Raw genomic sequence first — 14,787 nt, forward strand, 5'->3', positions numbered from 1 at the left:
TATTTGTCATATTAGAGCACCACACGTTCCTCGATAGAGGATTCCATTCTGAACACCAAACTTTAGCCAAATTTAATATTGTCTTAATGCACATACCCATTCAAAAGCAACTTTAGTTCAGCATGTGCATTTTGGCAAGACTGTACGTGCTGCAAGGTGAGATGGGTGTATTCAACACATTCATTTACAAATCACATTTTAATTTACTGATTTATATCCCATCTTTCAATCTGTTAAAATTCCAAGGCAGCACCCATACTAAAAAAAAAAATGGGAATTGAAAAGTGTAAAAAAAAAAAAAGGCAGAAGGGCAACATACATTTTATAAACATATCACCTAAAACTAAAGAGTAGCCACCAAGTAAGCAAAGAGTATCCACCTTTGGTTGGCACTCACATAATCTCTAAAGGAGCAGGAAGAAAAGGGTTTCCATAAAGACCTTAATGACCAAATGGATTCCTACAGGAGAAGGCTTCAGAAAGCCAGGTCCCAAGCTGCAAAGGGCCTTTTATGTGTGAGGGTCAGTGCTTTTTTTGTTTAAAAAAAAAAAAAAAAGGTGCAGGAACTCACAACCGGTTAATCTTTTATTTATTTATTTATTTATCTATTTATTTATAAGCCATTTTTTAAAATCACAGCCTCCAGCAGGGGGCTCACTCCAGGAGCTTAACTGTGGGTTAAGTCCTACCTGGGACTTAAAAAAAAGGGGGGAGAAAGCCTGCCTGGGACTGAACTTTGAGGAGTTTTGCAGCCTCAACTGGCCCCCCTTTTGGCAACTGGCAACCAACCTTTATATTTTGCAGCCATGGAGCACCTCCCCTCCTAAAAAAAAAATTTCTTCCTCATAGGGATTTGAACCCCTAGCCTCTGGCTTCACAGACCAGCACTTTAGCAATTGAGCCATAAGAGCTCTTAGGCTCAAAGTGTTTGGAACTAATACTTGAGGCGCTGATGGCTACCAGCTGGGCTCAAGACCTTATATATTAGTGCTGAACACTTTAACTATAGGCTTTCCTATAGCCTAATGGAGAGAGTGCTGGACTGTGGAGCACAAGGTTGGAGGTTGAAATCCTTCCCTAGCCAGCAGTGTGGGGCGGGGATGGCGCAGGGAGGGAAAAAAGGTGGGGGCGGAGAGGAGGGGGGAAAAAGGTGCTGGAACGCCATTCCGGTGTGTTCCATTACAAAAAAAGCCCTGGTGACAGTAATGTATAAAGAGGATTTCTGGAGCTAATGCTGATGTTTTCCATTCTAGATTTCCTCTTACCTGTATCACTGAAATCTATAAATTCTTTTGAAAGTAGGTTAGTAAGAAGCTCCATGATAAGAAGAAGGTCCTGATATTGGTCCTCTTCTGCTGTAACATCTACTCTCTGTCTACCCATGTTATTCTTGGAATACACCTGAAGTAAGGTCAGACAGGCTTCATATAAATTCATGGCTTTAGACTGCAAAGAAAAGGAGTTTTTTTTTTTAAAAAAAAGTTCATTAGTTTACTATGTTAGTTTAACTATTAGTTAACTTAGTTAAATTAGTTTAACTATGGCCACAAGCTATGCACCTTATGATTTCTATTACAGCTGTATCATTTCAACATTATATAAACAGACACATGATAAGAAAATAAATGTACTATATTTGAATACCCATTTCAGAATGGGTACCCACTGGCAGAATTGATATACAACAGTAACATGTTGATTTTACAGTCTTTAAGAATTACGTTCAACAAACTATGTATGTAATCAACTACCACAACATATCTAGTATGCATGTGATCAGGCTCCAAATACCAACTATGGACTCATTCACTATGGAATTTTTGACTTGCTCTCTTTAGACAAATGCCAGTAGGCTGGCAATGTTAGTCTGTTACAGCAAACAACCAGAGTCCTGTGGCATCTTAAAGACCAATGCATTTATTGTGGCTTTTGTGATCCAAAGGTGAATAAAACAGATAAAGGTCATGTCTCATCAGTGGGGGATTGGTTCCCTAACCCCCTAAGTTGAAAAAAACCTATGGATGGTCCATTCAGAACGGGAAATGGCGTTTTTCTGGAAGTGATGGAAATCCACAGTAAAAAGTCCCTTTAAAAACATGTAAACAAGGGAATAAAACAATAGCTGCTTTATCTTGATACACACTGCCCCAGCTGTCTTCACACAGGCACCTGAATCCGGTTCCTCCTCTCCTGCAAGATGAAGCAGCCAGCCACAAAGTTTCCCTTGACCCCATAACACACACTGATAAATGCCGCTGCTGTTGCTGCCATACTCAGGAGAGGAAGTTGAAATTTTGTTTCCTTGTTTAAATGTTCTTAAAGGGACTTATTTTAGCAATTCAAGTAACCAAAGGGAGTGGCTAGTCTCAGCCAATTGCTTCACAACACCACCTCTGGGGATGGGCCTTTTAATAATAATAATAATAATAATAATAATGAACAACTTTATTTATACCCCGCCCTTCTCCCCAAAGGGACCCAGGGCGGCTTACAACAAGTTAAAAACAGATTAAAACATAATATTAAAAAACAGATAAAAACATTAACATATTAACAAATATCATAAAAACAGTAATCAGATAAAAAATCAGGTAAAAGGAGCATAGAGCAGCAGATCATAGGAATCAGGCCTGTAAAAAATACTAAGAGATGTAGAAAAGATGTTAAAAAAGATGTTAAAAAGGCCACGAACTCAGAAGGCTTGTTTAAACAGAAGGGTCTTCAGGCCCTGCCAAAAAGTCTCAAGAGAGAGAGCCATTCTTAAGTCAAGGGGAAGGGAGTTCCATAACGTTGGTGCCACTACTGAGAAGGCCCTATTTCTTGCCGCCGCCCCAAGTACCTCCCTAGGCCAATTTTTAAGTTTTTGAGCTGAGGCAGGGGCTTGTGCTGTGAGTGGCGAACTCTGTGAGTGGTGAAGACCAGAAGTGATTGTGAGGAGCTCCAGAAGGATCTCTCCAGACTGGCAGAATGGGCAGCAAAATGGCAGATGCGCTTCAATGTCAGTAAGTGTAAAGTCATGCACATTGGGGCAAAAAATCAAAACTTTAGATATAGGCTGATGGGTTCTTAGCTGTCTGTGACAGATCAGGAGAGAGATCTTGGGGTGGTGGTGGACAGGTCGATGAAAGTGTCGACCTAATGTGCGGTGGCAGTGAAGAAGGCCAATTCTATGCTTGGGATCATTAGGAAGGGTATTGAGAACAAAACGGCTAATATTATAATGCCGTTGTACAAATCGATGGTAAGGCCACACCTGGAGTATTGTGTCCAGTTCTGGTCGCCGCATCTCAAAAAAGACATAGTGGAAATGGAAAAGGTGCAAAAGAGAGCAACTAAGATGATTACGGGGCTGGGGCACCTTCCTTATGAGGAAAGGCTACGGCGTTTGGGCCTCTTCAGCCTAGAAAAGAGACACCTCAGGGGGGACATGATTGAGACATACAAAATTATGCAGGGGATGGACAGAGTGGATAGAGAGATGCTCTTTACACTCTCACATAACACCAGAACCAGGGGACATCCACTAAAATTGAGTGTTGGGAGAGTTAGAACAGACAAAAGAAAATATTTATTTACTCAGTGTGTGGTTGGTCTGTGGATCTCCTTGCCACAGGATGTGGTGCTGGTGTCTAGCCTGGACGCCTTTAAAAGGGGATTGGACGAGTTTCTGGAGGAAAAATCCATTACAGGTTACAAGCCATGATGTGTATGTGCAACCTCCTGATTTTACAAATGGGTTATGTCAGAATGCCAGATGCAAGGGAGGGCACCAGGATGAGGTCTCTTGTTATCTGGTGTGCTTCCTGGGGCATTTGGTGGGCTGCTGTGAGATACAGGAAGCTGGACTAGATGGGCCTATGGCCTGATCCAGTGGGGCTGTTCTTATGTTCACAGAGCAGTGGAGGGGGAGTGCTTGAGGAAAGCACAGCCTGTTGTGCATGTGCATCCAAGCAGGAATCAAGGCAGCTTCCTGAAGTGCCAGGCAGCTTCTTTGGAGGGAAGCTTCCATGCAGGATCAAGGAAGGGGACTCGATGTGATCTGAAAATAGCTTCCTGAACCTCCATAGACTACCCTACAACCCTCCAGCTTGTCACATGAGGTAAGGGAAGTGTTTTCGTTTTGTTTTATTCCCTTGTTCACATGTTTTTAAAGGGACTTTAAAAAAAGTGACTCAACTTGGATGATCTACACTGAGTCAAATCCACAGGTGCAAAATCTGCTGATAATGAGGCACATCAAACATTATCCTTGTTGGCAGCTTTTATATGTTACACATGCAAACATGCACATGGGATATTCTAACACAAGATTGGAAGGCCTAGCAATGCAAGCAAAAGATGACCCATTACTATGTAGAGCAGGAATGCCAAGAAGATTGAATCATTGACTCAGCTGGTTATGAAAAGCACATAAAAATACCTGACAATTAAAACCTGTAAATCTCCCCTAGCTCTATTCAGCAAAAGTTGAATAGAATTCATATGCAGAATTGGAACCAACTTGGCAGTTTCATATTGGAGCCTCTCTTTGTAAAAGATTTTGCTTAAGTTGTGGCAACTTTCAAGTCTAATTAACATTCATATGTTGGAAACAGAATGCTGGACCAGACAAACCTTTAAACTTATCTAACAAGGTAATTCTTAATTTTTGCAACAGAATGGACGCATAGGGATGGACTGAAAGACCCAGCAGATGCATATTGAGGGAGACAGAAATATTCAATAGCCAATTGCACAAATGTGGACTTTTTCAAATGTATCAAGACCCCAAAACATATGCATGCTAATATTTACCTCTCCTAGATAGCATATTTGCTTGTGTGCAACTTCAACAAAAACTTCTATGATGAGGTTAACAGTCTCTGGCGTATTCTTGTACACTTCCATTAGTCCAATGCAATTGGTGAGGAAGTCCATCAGAAAATTAAAGAGAATTGCTACATTGTCTATCTGAGTAGCCTCAGCAATACCACAAAGTGCCTCTAAAGTGGCTGTGATTTCCTGCTTCACCTCCTCCTCTTGGCAGATTTGCTGGAAGTTCTCTTGGTTAATCACATTCAAAAATCGCTGTTGAAGCGGCTGAAGAACCTACAGAGCAAAGGCAAACAAGATGGATTCCAGTTTTTGAGTTTCATGTTCATGTTCAGCTGAAGATGACTTTAGCTGCAGCCTAGTGTACAAAGAGTCCCTTTCTCAGAGAATGCTTCCTCCCATGTGAACTTCTGTGAAGTTAAGAGTAGGCAATGAAGCCCTGCTTCATACTGCAATTTACTGGAAAATAAGGTTACCCTCCCCACAAGATGCAAGGACTTCACAACTGTAGTTCCAGAGCTTTGGAATGTTTAGTTATCTTTCTGATGCCATTTTATAACAAAGTTAAGACAAATCTGTTTCACTGCCTTTAGGACAGTGATTTTTAACCACTGTGCCATGGCACACTGGTGTGCCGTGAATGGTCCACAGGTATGCCATGGACATTTGGGGGTCATTTATTAGTAGGGCTATTGGGGGTTAGGAGCCCCTCCCCAGCAGTGCAGTATGCCTTGTCAATTGTCAAAAAATGGATAGAGTGCCTTGACAATTTTAGTGCCATGTCAGTGCGTCATAAGATGAAAAAGGTTGAAAACTGCTGCTTTAGAAGTTGCCCCCCCTTGTGGTTTTTACAAGCCTCTCTGTTCTTGGTTATTATTGCTTTATATTGGATTGTGACTGTTTTGGTTTTTGCTATTAAATATTGATATTTATTGTATACCACTCTGGTGCACAATGCTGAAAAGCAATGAATACATCCTCTAAAGCAAACTTGAATACATAACATCAGTAATGTCTGTTTTTACACTTTCGTTTACTCTTAAAATATATTACCCAATGTTGTAAAATACGTTATTCTAGTAATCCAAAGCCCCCCCCCTTTGGGTTCTCAGTTTAGAAGAGAAAGAACAAGCAGCAATGGAACTACAGGTAGGTATTGGAATCCTGAAATATACAAAAATGTTCTTCACAACTCATTTTTGATGATGCAAGTAGACAAGAGTTCTACTGCTGAATAGATCATACAAAGCAAGCAAATAAATGCCATAGGAAAAAGCAACTTGCACAGAGTTAACATCAGCTGACGTTGTAACAATGTAAAAATCAATTTTAAAAATATCTAGGCAACTCAACGTTTGAAAATGTTTAAATAAAGATGATCTTAGAAGAATTTTAATTTGAGGACTTTCAAGTTATTATGTTACTTGTCTTACCTCTGTCCAGTACTGCTGTTTGGTATCGGTGTCCATATGAGCAAAACCTCCTAGAACTAAAGCCTTCATTAACGTTCGCTGCACAGAACTGGATAAAAAGTGAAGAGGTGGATTCCGCCTTGCAAACTGCTTTGCTAAGTTCCACCAGTTCTCACACTGAATTACTAAGTTTGCCCTAGGAACAGAAAGGTATTTAGTAACTCGGGGGGAAAAATCTTGGCAATATGCAACAACTACTTTTTGAGAAGGATTAATGTTAGTATTTAAAACATCCCGCTTTCACTTATGCTCAAATTTTCCTTATGTTAATGAGTTCTCTCTCCGTTTATAACAGTAAGGTAATCTGCAGGTCTCATTTTTTAGTAAGTGAACAATTCTCTCTTTACGTCATATGCTGCCATTACTATTCTTATTCTTCCCCTCCACTATGAGAATATGAAAAACATGGTAGAATAAATGTAGTATCTCTACCTTGTCTCCCCACCCTTCAATAAAATGTTAGATTATATTTATATTTTGCCCATTCTACAATGGGATTCAAGGCAGTATACACAAGTTCCAGAAGGTTCCCGTCCGGGCACTGACTGCTCAGAATTACTTAGCATTAGCAAGGCTGTAGCATTGTGTACTTTCAGGTCATACCCTGGGAATAAATATGTTTTATTCTTTACTATATAAACTCGGTACATGCCAAGTTTGCAGAAGTAAAGGTTCTGCAACTATGTTTGTTCTGGCCCTTTGGACAAAGCATGTTGCCTATACTGGGATATACAGTCTGATATGCAGCTAAATGTATACAGTTTGGGCCAATGGGCAGATAGCTGAATGCATCAAGTGAGTCTCAGTGTTTATTTTTTCCTGCTATTTGGATATATTGCTATAACTTCCAATCCATTTGGTTTCTATACAATTTACAGCTTGCACCTGAATGTGTGAACTGATCTAATTGAAAATCAACAGCATGTTAGAAGTGACACTGGATGAACTGAATATTCAATCTGCATCATTAGTTTTGAGATGGCTCATTTACACATGCAATGATACAAATCCTGATTTACAAATCCAAATGCTTAGAACTCATCCTGTACTCACAAACAGCTGTATCATAAGTGACAAGGTCACTCCTCAGCTCAACATTTCTAAAGTTATGCTATTATATTCATTAAGCTTCCCTACTAGCTGATTATTCCCAATACCTACTGAACATCATTACCACCACCAATTTGAAGAACCTCTCCAAAAAGTATTGGAGAAGCAAATTTCCCTTTTAGTTGTAAAACTGGCAGGCTTACCTCTCTCTTCTTTCTACCAGAGTTACAAGCAACTGCACAGTGTCATTTGCAAGGTCCTGCTCAGAACTCCACACTGCAAGGTTGCTGATGACTTTTTCTAAGAGGTAGCCCACAATCCACTGAGAACCCTCTGTGTCAGCACCAAATGCTGTATTGAATGGCAGGCTTATCTATTGAAAAAATTGTTAAAATTGCAGGCTTATGTATTTTAAAATAGGAAGGACAAAATGCAAGGGTTCAACTGCTATTTTAATTTAATGACTTTAACACTGCTCTCTCAATCTCAATTCAAATAAACTCTCATTTAAAAAAAACACAACAGACTCTTATTCCCATGACTTCTGATAATTCTGAATAAGTCAATGCAAATCTTTCCAGATTAAAAAAATTACACATTTTTATAGAGCATTATCAATTTAACTACCTAATTCTGCTCTCACCACATCCAATACATGAAATACACTATTCTCATAATTCCCAATACTCACTTTTTTTTTTTTTTTTGCTAAGAATGAGTTAATCCTAATTAGTGCATAGAACTTTGCATAGAAGAGTCCTCCAAAATGCAATCTGGCACCTGCACTCTGAAGCAATATATTCAATTACCATATAGGAACCAGCCTTACAGCAGCAGCTCTCCAGGGTTTCAGACAGGGATCTCTCTCAATCTTACTTAAAGATGCCAGAGATTGAGTCAGAGGTATCCATATGCCAAGCATGTGTAATACCACTGAGTTATGCGCTCCCCCTTCTCCTGTTAGGACTCTACCAACTCATTCAGTTGCATGTGAACACTAGGCTACAGTTACTTGCATTCCAATGTCTTTAAGAAGAGGTGGTAAGCAAGTGGGTAACAAAAAGAAATGTATGTCTCCTCTAGCAATTTCATCATAGGGTTTGGTCTGACAAACATGGACTACAGACATGAATGAAAAAGTGCTTTATTAGATTAAAAGACTCTTACCTGGTCATAGAGTTTTTCATCCACTAGGAGATAGGTTTTTGCCCACCGCTTAAGGAACCATACAATATCTTTTCCCATTTGTGGGCTCAGAAGGTATGTCAGATTTGCTCTTATTGCTCGAGATTCCACTTCTGAAACTCTTAGGATAGCAGACAACAACCTGAAGAAGATGTTTAGATATGATTTTTCAGTTTTTTCTCTTTTAATGCATTATCTCTCTCTCACACACACACAAAACATGGGCTTAATCTTCAAAATACCATAGTGAAATGGTCCTCTCCAGCATTTCTTTCTGAAAGAAAATTATTTTTCCCCATTTGAATGAGTATGTTATCAAAGGAAAGTCCCTGCTCATTCAGGTGCTGAATTTTATTATTCAGTGCCTTTTCTCAGCCTTGAAAACTAGTATGTAATGAAGGATAGTCTTCAACTTTTGAACTGGCCTCTTCAATTACTGCAGCAGGAAGAATTATTTCCCCATGTCCCGAACAATTGGGAATGGGAATGTCACAACAGGAACTTTGCCTAATTTTACCTGAAGTACTTAAAGCTCCTTTTAAAGGCATTATGCTAAAAGTTTTGATCATTACCACTTAATATCAGTCCATACTGGATACATAGCTGAAGTATCAGTATCTCTTTCAGGAAAGTTATGATTTTTAAAAAATTTATCATTACAGCAATAGCTATACAGCACGGAGGGAGTCGGGCAGTTTCACACAACAGGACAAAGAGGCCATAGTGCAATAGCTGAATGCATAGTTACCATGCACAAGATTCCAGGTTCCCAAGGCTGGACTACTCATGAGGCTGGAAGAGGCAGCCTTATGAGCATTAGATGTGGCAAACAGTACACCACATGACCCCATGAGTGCCCACCATTCCCTCCAGTACATCACTGAGCTAGCTTGCTTTTTTATTCAGGGTTGGGCCATGCTTGTCCTGTGGCCTTACAATCTTCTTCCCTCTAGCTCCCCTCCTGAAATGAAAACAAGGAAGAATGTCTTGGTAGCACCCTGTGCGGGGGGAGGAGGAAAAGACAGAGAATGCAAGAAGTTCCTCTTTCAGAAGGAAGGCCAGAGGGAAGATAATACTGCCAATGGCCCTCAACTCCTTGTCCTCTCCCAGCCTAGCTACTAATGAGATCTTCCCCTTTTACAAAGCATGAGGTGGTCTGTTCTCTGACCACCCCCAGTGTTTCTGAAAGGGGAGCCAGGAAGATCTCAATGGCAGCTGGGCTGGGTGGGGACTACTGCCATTGCAATTTGCACAAAAGATGAGAGAGAAGTACAAGGAATAAGCTATGGGTTCCTGCAGCACACACAACCTAAAAACAGGATGGCAGGGACACAAAACCGCACCCCACCCCAGGTGCAGTGTGTGCTTGGGTCGGGGTTGTAGGTTTCATCTCCAGCATTTCCATTTATGGACTCATTGGAAAAGACCCTGAAGATCTTCCAAGTTGGAAGACTGAGCAGAATAGTGGTCTCTCTGAGCATGACAACTCCTTCTTGCTCTGTGTTGGCTGTGTGCTTAAAGAGGTCTCTGCACCATAATATGTGAAGGGGAGGCTTCTTGTGGATATGCAATGAACACAGAGTTGAAGTAGTTACAACTCTTGAATGTTTTTATCATATATCTTAAATCACACTGTAATCAATACTGAAGTGTCTGGTTGAATCTCATTTATCTTAACGGAATTTAAACTTTTTCTAGGACTTCATATTTATTTCCTCGATTGTATTTCATTGATAACTATAATTCATATTTATCAATAAAAATAGCAATTATTGTTTCTATGGCTACTTTTACAGTGTACTAGAATGCTTACCGCATCCCATTGTAATTAACAACTAGTGGCTTAATCCCAAAATTTGCAACATATCTGGTTCAACCTGATCTGGGCATTTTCTCAGTCATTACGGTCGAATAACATCAAATGATGTTTAGTCCCAGGGCATAAGCTTTACCTCAGCATGTATCAAAGCCAGTCAACTCAGAAATCAAATGCATAGTAATAAAAACATTTACATGGTTTCCTGAAGAACATAAGCCTTGAGAAAAAAACACACCTCACTTATCACTATCCAGGCTAAATAGAGGATCCTCAAAATTAAACATTATTTCTTCAAAGTGAGCTTTTGGACACTTATTTCTTCCTCTTGTAAAGAACAAAAACGATTCGTGTCAATCAAAATGTAGCCCTGAATCAGAGCTCTAAGCAATACATGTGCTCCAAATTTTATCCCTACCACTGATAGCCTGCAACTTAAAAAAATTCTAATTGTTTCAATGGATAAAAGGCATTTGTTTGTAACTTTGTATGAACCTAGAAAACCCGGATGGGCAAGTTTTAGTCTCCTGCTCTAAACAGAATTCTGAGTAGTCATTTCTGCCTTGGTAGGAGATATTTCTTTTAACTTAAAAAATGCAGCCATATCATCTGTAGATCAAATTTCTACACATATCCCTATCAACTCCATCTTCCTTTAGAAGCTATTTATTTCTAACCTGCGCTCAGCCATTCAAACGTGGTATTCCTGCTCATTCCAAACTGCTTCTGAAGTCCAATTTCAATGCATAATTTTATTCCTAGAATCTAAGCATCCTTGATTATCATCAGCTCCAGCCCAATATGGCCACTTTCACCTTTAGAGCCTATGTCACTTCTATCACAATTATCAACATTTACAATGCTTTCATTTTTATGTAGATTAATAGCAGATGGTATTATCCTGTCAACTACTGATTTCAATATTTGGTATTAAGATACTAAATAAATTACCTAATAACAGAATCGGTTCTGTTGTACCCTGGAATGGAAGAGGCCTTTTCTCCTGGAGATCCAAGAATTTGAAGCGTTGTATTGATGTCAACCTCAGTTGAATGCTTAATGGAATACTCCATTATTTCTGGAGGTATTAGCGGAGTCTCTCCCTGAGTATCATTAGCTAAGAGGTAGCCTTAAAATTAAAAGCAAACAAAAGAAAGTAGTGACCTCAGGTTACCTGACCTAAATTAAATACTAGTTTAAGGGCCATACAAGAGATGCTGAGAACATTGGCATCAACATTTGTCTGAATTCTCTCATATGCTTAAAGTCTAACTTACATTTACAATTATATATTTCAGTTTTCTGCATGTGAGAAAACAGTCTAAACACTACAATGTAACAATCACTGGGAAGAAACACCCCATAAGAAAAATACTTTAGTCACTTTAACATACTACAGCAAACGAACTAAATTTTAAATCATGTACATCTTTGCTATAATACCAATGTTAAATCCAACCTTTAAAAAAATTTTTTACTACATTTTCACCATACACTAACTTGAAACATTTCTGTAACAGTGGCAGCCAAGAGATACTTTCTTTCCAGAAGAAATATTCAATGGCCAGCAGGATTATACTTAAAAAACACAACAAAGGAAAAGACAGGAGAAGCAGCTACATCCCTAAGCTGACACATGATAGGGGATCAGGATTGTGCTACACTGCCATGTACCTGGACCTGCATGGTATGTATTACATTTGAATAGAGGCCCAGACTTAAGTTTACACACAAAGAACTCTACTGATCTGTGATATCTAATATGCAGATGGGGTGCAAGGGATGCGCTCTATTGGAACATGGTTGGCTGGGTGACCCCAATCCTCCATCACAGGTAGACACTAGATTATTTGTATATTGCTTGTTCAACAGAAGCTTTCCAATCTGATGCAAATTTTCAGGCTATCAATGATAGGGCATACATCAGCAAGTAGTATATGCATTGTTGCAGGTAGGGCCAGAGTTTTCCTCAAATCAAGAGGACCACCAATTCTCCCTCCTTTCTCAGAATTGGCACAACTCAGCCAAAAGACTGAACTTGGAAAAAATCCACCATTAAAATATGAAAATTGAACAATAGCATAATCAACAAAAAGTGAACTGATAAGACCCTGAGGTCCCTAATATGGAAGGCATATACTCTAGAGATCACATGCCCAGAACTTGAGTGGGATAAACTGCTCTCTTCTTACCAAAACACATGAAACTTCACAAGTTCAACTTTTTCTCTCTCAGTTGGTAGGGGATAGCAGACCATTAGGATATTCAAGAGCAGTATCATCTCACATGGGAGAATTCCATTGTTTTAAGCAGAATGCAATCCCTTTCTGTCAAAGCCTACACCCTTAAAAGCATAAGAATCAATTTTATTCCAGAGGAGATAAGCGACAGCCCTACAATTCTCATCTACACAGTCAATGACCTGAAAGGCCATGCTGGATACCTCGTCTCTAATTGATTCCAATACCCCTTTCCCTGTTCACACCTTAATAATGAAATCTCTCAACCACCTATCTAAACTAGATCAAGAGACTAGCTTCTGCATTGAAGGAAACAAAAGTGCTTTTGTTTCTCTCAACCATACTGTTTAATCTCTATAAAAGTGTAAATCCCTTCAGACATTGAGTGCACGCCAATCTGTTTAGGATGGATGAGTTTTACACATTTTCCATGTCGGAAAATGTCTTAGAATCTTTGAGTGGGTAACATGACTTTATTCTGTAAAGAATAAGTGTGCAATTTTTTAAAGTCTCATAAAGTTAGGTGGATTCCAAAAGGGCGTCATTTTAAAAAGTGGGTCCCAGTGCTATAAAGTTTGAGAACCACTTATTTAGATGACTGAGGAAATTCCATAATTTCTCAGACTCTGTGGCAAAAACCTGGTGACAGAGCACCAGGAAGAGAAAGCTTTTCATGTAGTCTCATAGATCACTTGTGCGGCAACATGAGAGAAAAATCCCCTAACTGATGTAGAGTGTCTCGTTCAATATCCACAAGTCAAGCAACTTTAGATCGTGGCAGATGATTGGATCCTGGAAGTGAAGGTGCTAGATGATACCTTGGTTCTCCAATTGAACAGTTTATCTGATTAGAGAACTACAGAAGATGAAGCCAGTACAGAACTCTGGAAAGGGTCTTGATCCTCGGCTCTCTGAGTTTTATGTAGTCTTGGTTATGAAAAAAAATGTGTCTGGAGCAAAAGGATGATGGGTTAATTCTATAAGTCCACTGATGCAATTTAATTGAAATGCTGAGATCTGTTCTGGAGTCACTTCAATTCTTTCTTCACTATGAATGGAGATAATTCAGGCCTAGGGCAGCTTTCTAGTTTGTTATCCAGAACAACAGAGATGGACAAAGTGTGTGCTGATCTGAGTGAAACTGTTCATTGGTGCCTAATACATGCTAAATGCCTTCCTTCATTCTCTTTTGTCAGCATATTTGGAATTGGTGAGGGGAGAAAGTGCTCCTTGTAAACCATCTTTCACTTTAAGGCAGCGGTTCCCAAACTTTACTCAACAGTAGGGGCCACTCTAAGTATTTTGGGGTGTGCGTGTGTGACAGCACCACTGATATCATGTCACTGTTGTGAAAAAATGGTTTTTCACATATCTGGGGGTAGCACTGGCCTTCCAAAGGGCTCCCGGATGCAATTGCTCCATGACACAATTGTGACCCACTTCTGGTTTTGCCTGAAACCCAGAAGTGGATGTGATCACTACTTTTAGCCATTTGAATCTTGCGGAGCCCTGCAGAAGGGTCCAAGGGCTACCCCCCCCCCCCAGGAAGGCTAACGCTGCCAAGGGTGTGTAAGAAAATCTTTTGTCCCTGGCAGCAGCATGATCATGGGAATCGTGTTGCTGCCTTTGCCCCTCCCCTGCAAGCACTTACAGCAGTTCCTAAACTCCTGGAGAGTTTGGGAACCACTGCTGTAGGTCTTGCTGCCCAGCGAAACTAGGGTCACTAGCTCTTCAGACCCGCTAAAACAGCTGCTCTTAACAGGATTAGAACTGTGCAAGAGGATCAGATGAGCAGGGTAGAAGCCATGTGCAGAGCTCTCATTTGCAGTCCACTGATCCTTTAGGTAAACCTTGGCCTGCAATGGGAGCAACTACTGAACATGGTATCAAAGGAATCCGCAGTGGCTTCATACTGATAAGGGGAAGATATCCCCTAAAGTGATGCAACCCACTACTGGCAACATTGGTTTCATCTTCTATGGTTTGACTTCCCTTTCTCCATTTGATCAGACAAAAGGGCATATCTGAATTGTCTCTTTTCTGTGGGGAATATTGCTGCTACTCTTGTTATGAGCTTTTCTTTAGTTCCTGACTAAGCCAAAAGATTTTGATATCTTTACTCAGAAGCCAATTTGACCAGTTGGTTCCATTAAACTCACACGGCAATCAATACTTTCCTTCTGATTATTGTCTTCCGCATCTGTAATGGCTG

General features: G+C 40.0%; 1 protein-coding gene across 1 annotated transcript in view; it reads right to left on the reverse strand.

The window, feature by feature from the left end:
* XPO4 (exportin 4) overlaps positions 1-14,787 on the reverse strand; it is a 64,488-nt gene that overhangs the window by 12,617 nt on the left and 37,084 nt on the right. Inside the window, exons 12-17 of the mRNA XM_066620431.1 lie at positions 11,287-11,464; positions 8,502-8,661; positions 7,538-7,707; positions 6,246-6,420; positions 4,795-5,088; positions 1,266-1,446 (exon numbers count right to left, since the gene is read on the reverse strand). Of these exons, the coding sequence (XP_066476528.1) occupies positions 1,266-1,446; positions 4,795-5,088; positions 6,246-6,420; positions 7,538-7,707; positions 8,502-8,661; positions 11,287-11,464 (1,158 nt within the window). The remainder of the gene's footprint in view (positions 1-1,265; positions 1,447-4,794; positions 5,089-6,245; positions 6,421-7,537; positions 7,708-8,501; positions 8,662-11,286; positions 11,465-14,787) is intronic.

This window comes from Tiliqua scincoides, chromosome 3, assembly GCF_035046505.1.
Source record: "Tiliqua scincoides isolate rTilSci1 chromosome 3, rTilSci1.hap2, whole genome shotgun sequence".
In the NCBI taxonomy this organism is placed as follows: Eukaryota; Metazoa; Chordata; class Lepidosauria; order Squamata; family Scincidae; genus Tiliqua; species Tiliqua scincoides.